At 38.5% G+C, this 7,557-nt stretch overlaps 2 protein-coding genes across 3 annotated transcripts in view; one reads left to right on the forward strand and one right to left on the reverse strand.

Moving 5' to 3' along the window:
• Nucleotides 1-3,033, reverse strand: mrps10 (mitochondrial ribosomal protein S10). The gene is made up of 7 exons (XM_084408229.1): nucleotides 2,919-3,033; nucleotides 2,796-2,821; nucleotides 2,659-2,686; nucleotides 2,432-2,565; nucleotides 1,420-1,528; nucleotides 717-806; nucleotides 1-595 (listed from the first exon to the last, which is right to left on the reverse strand). Exons 1-7 carry the CDS (start codon nucleotides 2,973-2,975, stop codon nucleotides 533-535), a joined length of 507 nt encoding a protein of 168 aa, XP_084264355.1. The 5' UTR covers nucleotides 2,976-3,033; the 3' UTR covers nucleotides 1-532.
• A 715-nt stretch (nucleotides 3,034-3,748) lies between these two features.
• The window catches only part of tulp4a (TUB like protein 4a), a 31,856-nt gene continuing 28,047 nt past the window's right edge, over nucleotides 3,749-7,557 (forward strand). For both annotated transcript variants that reach the window (XM_084406210.1, XM_084406211.1), the window contains exons 1-2: nucleotides 3,749-3,823; nucleotides 4,539-5,229. In XM_084406210.1, coding sequence (XP_084262336.1) covers nucleotides 4,978-5,229 — 252 coding nt within the window. In that variant the 5' untranslated portion in view covers nucleotides 3,749-3,823; nucleotides 4,539-4,977. The remainder of the gene's footprint in view (nucleotides 3,824-4,538; nucleotides 5,230-7,557) is intronic.

Raw genomic sequence — 7,557 nt, forward strand, 5'->3', positions numbered from 1 at the left:
CCTGTGTTGGTGTTTTTAATTGTGGGAATCTCCAGAGTTTACTGACTTACTGAACGCTTCGGACGTCTACATCCACACACAGTCCTCTCTGCTTATAATGTACAGACAAAACTGACAGTATTATCTAACAAAAATTAGTGCTGGGCAACGATGAATCACATCCAAAATAAAAGTGTGTGTTTATATAATGTGTGTGTACTGTGTATAATCATTTTATATATACATGCAAATATTTCTTAAATATATACAAAATAATTGCACACACATTATGTAAACGCAAACTTTTATTTTGGATGCGATTAATTGTTGTCCAGCACTAAAAATAAATAATAGATGGAAACATACATCATAACCATGTAGAAAGAGAAGGTTAGCTGGTGTCTGAAGGAAATGCACCTCATAAAGACATGTATTCATGGTATACAGTTATACAATATTATACAGTCAACGCAAGCCTTTATCTGGTTGATGTGCGGCATCTGTGTGTGTGTGTGTGTGTATAAAGTCTCTTATTTGAATCTGCAGTTGCTCCTCATTGGCTGTGTTCGTCCCACAGTGGTTTCTGGATGTGCTCCGGGATCTTCTCAACCGCAGTCTGTCGAGAGCAAACACTGTGTGTTATAGAGGACCAAACACACTTTATCAACTTAAACACACTTTAACATCGCACTGGTCTGTTTGTACAGTGTGTGTGTGTGTGTGTGAGATGTCGTTACCTTGGTGATCTCCATGGCGACGCCCTCCGGCAGATTCCGCTGGATATACTCCAGATAAACCCGCGCGCTCGATCCCGTTATTCCAGAAATCTGAAAGTCACAAACATGTTGTAATGACCAGGCATTATTAACAGTAGACATTTATTTTTTAAAAATTAATTAAAAGATAATTATAATTAATATATACACGTACAAATAAACTCTAACTTAATATATTTAGTCTGTATATAATTTTTAAAAAAATGTATCTCATTTTTTTAAATATTTAAATTTATAATTAAAATAATTATTTTTCAATATATATTATTTAAATTTATATATATATATATATATATATATATACACATACATATATATATATAAAAAGTAATAAATAATAAAAATATAAAAAGTATATTTAATATATACACTTATTTTGTATAAAATTATATTTTGTATAAAAGTATATATATATATATATATATATATATATATATATACACACACACACGTTATATATAAAAATGTGTATATTTCATAGTAATGTATATCACAGTAAAAAAAATAATATATATAATAAAATCATTTTTATATATTAAAACCCCATCACTGAAAACTTTATAATGAACATATAAGATTATTTTTCTGTTGCGCTCAGCTGGAGAACCAGGAGGAGTGTGTGTGTGTGTGTGAACAGCGTCAGTGCAGGAGTGTTGATCATCACCTCGATGAGCCGGCGGTGTGTCCTCATCTCGTACTGAGCTCTGTGCTTCTTGAAGATGTGGATGGACTTCAGCAGGGTGAGCTTATCGATGTGCTTCGGCGGCTCAAACCTGGACACACACAAACACACTTTCAGCCCAAGCTTCAACAACATACATATATATCATTTATTTATCTTTTTTTTTGACATTCACTTATTTCAGCTGTGCAAGCAACCACGATCTACCTTGACTGATCTTAAAATAAAGGAGCGAATAGACAATATATGTAAAAGCTAAACACACACACCTTCAAATGCTAAACTAGGAAAATTAAACAGGTGTAAAAAATAAAAACCAGCAACTTCTAAAGTGCTTCTCTTCATCTAAATCCTGCCCATCGATCACACCGACATCTGAACCCTGAGCGATGGAGCAAGCAAACGTCAGTCTCCCGCCAGCTAATGTTTTACAGATGAAATATATGAATATACACACAGGGTTTGAAATGAACACCCGGGTACAAATCAACAGTGGCGGGAAACGCTGCAAATCACGAGCCAATTTGGCGTCACTTATTATGTTTGTGTTTGTGTAAGACAAGTTTGTGCAAATACTCGTGAGTCATGATATATTAAATACAGTATTGCACAGAATCTGCACAATAGCGAGGATTAAAAAGCATTTGGTGGACAGAAAACACATTATTATTTTCCATTTTTTTATGTTATTTGTACTGTATTAATCTGTCCTCCTAAAACACATTTATGGTGATGAGGATGAAAGACGAAGAGGAGAGGACATCTTTTATTAGAATAAGAAATGTATGAAATCCAAATTGTATAGATATGGATAGATAGATATAGGCTAAGCTGTGACATAGTTAATGTGGTTTCTTTTGGCTAGTAGAAGTTCTGAATGTCCGGTAACTTAAAAATGTAGAGGCCAAATTGGCCTGTGAGTGAAAAAGTTCATTTAAAAGCCTGTATATAATATATAAAAATATAAATATGAGTTCAGCTCGATAATACTCACACTTTCTCCAGGGTGAGTCCGAGCTCTCGAGCGGCCAGAGTCGCGAAAAACTCATAACTGTCCAGAACTGACCTATCGTGACCTTTGACCTCCACTGACAGCCTCTGATAGAGACTGTCCGGCTCCTCTGAGACCTGTCAATCAAATATACAGGCTACAAACACTGAACTCTGACTTTAATCACAGTAATATCAAACATCAGGGCGAATTTAAACGCAGATACTCACGACAGGAGACGACGATGTGTGGATCAACCTGAAAACAAACATTTATGCCACTAAATTCCGTTTCACTTCTATACAGTGGGGTCTGAAAGCGCATTACGCTTTTACAATTCTTTAAAAGAGTGAAGTGTGAAACTGACCGTGTTTGACGCTGTACTGCAGCAGCCTGTGATACAGAACACATTAAACATTCAGCAGAATCAACAACTACGCTCGTGTAGTAACAAACAGACAGATAAACCGTGTGAAAGAGTCTGCGATACCTGTAAGAAATGCCTATTAACGGTCTTTGAAAGGACGCTCGCCATGGAAGCCGCCATGTTTTCTGCCTCGACAGGCGGAAGGAAGTGACGTCAAGACACAGACGCGGGAAATGGCGCCCCTAACGGCGGGGAATTTAGAACGGCTTTTTTTGTGTGTTCAAAAACCCAAACTAAAACACTTGATGAAAAACTAGTTTATGTATTTGTTACGTGTAATAATGTATTGTGACTGAATAATAACTGAAACACTTTATTAACAATAGTTTATTTACTTCAATTCGACCCACGCAAATATTAAAACTTCCAAACACATCATTCATTTCAATCATTTGAATATGAACATTATGAACACATTTTGATTACAATCACACTGAAAACACCTAAATTAATAAAGAAAAGAAAAATAAGAGAAAGGTAATATTGAGCTTTTTGTTTCCCATGTTAGGTGAACGCGTAGAAATAAAACACTTATGAAGCATTTCGATTTATAATGCATTATGAGGAATTTCCTTCAATAAAAAGCTATGAAAACACCCCGTATTATAGTAATTTTAAGTAAATAGTATTTTGTTTTGGTTTGGTTTTCCCTCCACCTCTTGTTCTTGCTTATTTTTATTGAAATATAAATCTGAGTTTTTAAATCTAAGAAATTATGAGACACGATAAACGGAAAAAATATTCACTGTGAATAATGTTTTTTTATATATATCTTTTTTTTACTTAGTTTAAAAAAAAAATAATAATAAATAAACATCCCCTGAACACGTTCTGGAAAGAAATCACTGAGTGGAAAATATAATATGTGATCATATGGTGGTCACGTGACCCAGCGCAGCGGCCCAGGCATCATCAGAATCAGAGACAGCAGCGCTAAAAACACACTCTTCTCACATCCACGCTCACAGGTAACGATCGGCACGGGTTCCTTTGGGTTTCGGTACCATCCCTAGACCGGTTCCGTTCTCCTAGCCCATCCTGAAATTGTGTTTAATAGTGGAAAAACAATGAGGGAGCGCGTGAAGTGACTGTAGCAGCGGAGCTAACAAAAGCCAGAGGCGCAGAAATGCAGCAAAGAGGCTTTTATTTAACAACGGGATGATTTACAGACGCGTTTTACCAGACGAATCAATCGAATACATGTAAAGATTATATCTAGACGGATTTCTCAGAAGTGTCAGCTGTTAAATCTAACAAGCACGTATTGTAATCATGTTGGTTTAATGTTCTCGAGTTCATCAGGATCGTTTAATACACACTTGATTCTCACAATATTGGTGGTATTTTATTGGATCTCTCATAAAGCGGTTAAAAGGTGCGATGTTTGTGGCGTTTACTTGTGAACTAGAGCACTGAATACAAAAAATATGTCTTTAATTCTTCGTTTTGTGCTGCTATACCGTAATTTCAGGGTTTTTTTTCGAAATGCTGAGGTAAACGGCTAATTAAACCGCCATTTATTCTTGCTAAGAAAGTATTTCTGCCACCTAGCAAACTAACGTCGGGTTTTGAGTTTAAACTGATAACATCATTCGACATCATTTTATGTTGATGATCATGATTAATTGTGCTGAATTCTGAATCGCTAATTGTGTTTATGTCTCTGCCGTTGTCCTCTAAAAGGAATCCCCGACGCTGATTGGCCGGCGGCTCCTCTGATGCGATGACGACACGCGCAGGAGAATCCCGTGCGCGCGCTGCTGCCACGAGCACGAGGACCGGAGCGTTTCCATCCGTCGGTGACGTCACTGCGACCGGGACATCATGAGGTTAAGCTCCGAGCCTGAAGGAGGGGAAAGTTTTCTTTGAGACTTGGATATTTTCATCCTCTTTGCCGTCGGGAATCGGGACACACAGGTGAATTCCTCCTTGGATATCCGGACACTTGTTGTGTTAGCCTATCAGCATGATATATGTGCCTTGTTAGTAGTTTTATGCAGTTTTGCGGATGCGTTCGGGCCGAACGTGGTTGTGAACAGGCAGCCGCTCTCACCTGGACCCCAAGGACCCGCCGGTGAGCCGGGTGACTCTGTGGATTTGCCGTGAACCCGATCGTGCGGACATGTTTGCAGCCGTGGAAAACGGTCCCGTCCTGTGCAGCGACTCCAACATCTTGTGCCTGTCCTGGAAGGGTCGCGTTCCCCGAAGCGAGAAGGAGAAGCCTGTGTGCCGGAGACGCTATTATGAGGAAGGCTGGCTCGCCACGGGGAACGGCAGGGGCGTCGTGGGCGTCACGTTCACCTCGAGCCACTGCAGGAGAGACCGGACCACCCCACAGCGCATCAACTTCAACCTGAGGGGACACAATAGTGAGGTAAGGCGTTAGCAAAACATTACATAACAGGCCTAAGGTTGTGTGATGCCGATGCAGTCTCCTGCAAACCGCCTCCAGGTTTCCTGTGGAAAAATGCATTTTTAATTAATTAAAATAAATGTGATTTCAAGTGCCTGAGAAAGTAAATGTAATGGCTATTTTAACTCACTCTTATTGGTCGATTCAAATACTAATTTGCATTAAAATTGCATAAAGAAAAGGCCATGCTAACAAGCGAAGCAATTTAAATACATTAGTTCCCAGGATTGAAAAAGTAATTGGTCAAAAGGTGCGAGAACCCTGCAAAACACACACAATATTACATGCATATTATGTTTAAAGTCCCCATGAAATCAAAATGTATGAATATGTTAGCATTACTGTTATCTATAAGCTAGTGCGCTCCAAAACTATCACAAAATTCACATTTAGAAGATATAAGCATTCAAAACTTAGTCTCTCACTTCCGGATCAATAATTTGATGACGTCACTCTGCACTTTGGCTTCTCATCATATTTTCTGTCCAATCAAATGCTCTCTAGAATCTGAAGCTCCGCCCCCTTCATTATAAACAGACGCTGAAGCTGCGGCCGTAATCGGTCACTTGTTCACACATTTACTGTTTTCTACAAATAGTATTGTCTACGATTCAGACAGTGTAAATATGCTTTCCACTGTTTTCACGCGATCCGCCGCAGCTTCGGTCCAGAGACACGACGGATCACATGATCGAGTCGACGCGGACCAGCAAACGTATCAGATCCATTTTAATTCTGGCACAGAATGCTGTATTTTAAAGCGATATGGAGGCGATTAGGAGGAGAAACGAGCTGTGATGTAAATCAAACGCTATTGGTTATTTAAAAAAAGGGGGAGGAGCTATTCAATATGCCCCGCCCTGTCTTCCTGTTTCCGTGGAAATGACATCTTTACACTGAATAATGCAGCTCGTTTCAAGGCAATTGACCCTTCGCAGGGAGTTTGATTGACAGGGGATCTGACCAATCATAATCCGCCATCCGCCGAATCCGCCATTTTTATCCGCGATTAACGTTGGAAGATTTGAACTTGATAAGCGGAGTGTCTTGACGTCTTTCCGCGGTTAAAACAACATTCCTTCTGATGTTCATTCATGTTTATTTGATGCTATAAATTACCCAGAAGGAAGAGATGATCGGTTCACGAGCCGCTTTAACTGAGCGATCTGTCACGACATATTAAAGAGCCACGAAACCATATTTATTATTTAAATTTCTTTAAAAATTGACCAAATTTGAAAGTTGAGACTATTTCATATTAAACGTAACGTGTTCTGTCCTGTCTGTCAGTGTGTTTCACTGCGTGAGAACATGGTGTGTGTGTGTGAGAGAGAGGCGTGGCTTGTCGGACATAGCAACAGTAACTAAAGGGGGCGGGGCTTTGCGAACGATCTTTATCTCTGAGAAACGCATTTTAGCAGCATCGAGTGAATCATAAAACGGCTCACAGACTGTGTTAACGAGTAGGATACGGTCTCGTGTTCGTTGAGCCGTTGAATCATGGGTAACTGGGGTGTGAAATCAATCATGGCCAGTGGTTTAATTACCCCCCCTGACAGCTGGTTAATGAGATCTGCCAGGTTATGAGCGATGAGATCATTAGCGCTAACCATCTCTCTTCTGAACGTCGACTGGAATATGTACTTCTGCGTTCAGTTTGATCTCTGTACTGTGTGTCAATGAAGCATTCATGCTATTATTATTATTATTAACTAAAACTGTTAACATTTCTGTTAATTGATACAAATCTGAAGAATATAAAGTAGCACAGGTTTATTTTAGTGTCCTTGTCACATGTGCATGGCTAAAGGGAGGAAAGCGTGCCAGAAGAACAGAGACAGATGGAAGAATGGGAAGCAGTTGTTAAGGATATTCCTTCAAATTAAGTGATAAACCAAAAATAACTTTTTACCAAAACCGGTGTTAAAGATTTAAATGGTAACACTTTACAATAAGGTTCATTAGTTAACATTGAGCTGCACTTATACACAACATTTATTGAATGTTAATTTCAACATTTATTAATGCTTTATTAAAATCTTGTTAACATTAGTTAATGCACTGTGAACTAACATGAATAAATCAATGAACAGCTGGATTTTTATTTACTAATACAGTAACAAATGTATTGCTCATGTTAGTTAATACGTTAATGTTAACTAATGAACCTTATTGTAAAGTGTTACCGATTTAATTTACTCAAAGGTCTTTTATTATCATTCCACACACGCGTTTTCATGAAGGAACGAGCACTAAGGTCCCGGTCAGAACACAAGATCAAAACATTAA

Source organism: Rutilus rutilus, assembly GCF_951802725.1.
Source record: "Rutilus rutilus genome assembly, chromosome: 4".
NCBI classification, from domain to species: Eukaryota; Metazoa; Chordata; class Actinopteri; order Cypriniformes; family Leuciscidae; genus Rutilus; species Rutilus rutilus.

Coding starts and splice junctions, on each gene's coding strand:
- mrps10 (XM_084408229.1), bottom strand. CDS start 2,975: ATGGCGGCTTCCATGGCGAGCGTCCTTTCAAAGACCGTTAATAGGCAT. Junction 2,687..2,795: donor GCAGTACAGCGTCAAACACG/GTCAGTTTCACA, acceptor GTTTGTTTTCAG/GTTGATCCACACATCGTCGT. Junction 596..716: donor TCGCCATGGAGATCACCAAG/GTAACGACATCT, acceptor TGCTCTCGACAG/ACTGCGGTTGAGAAGATCCC.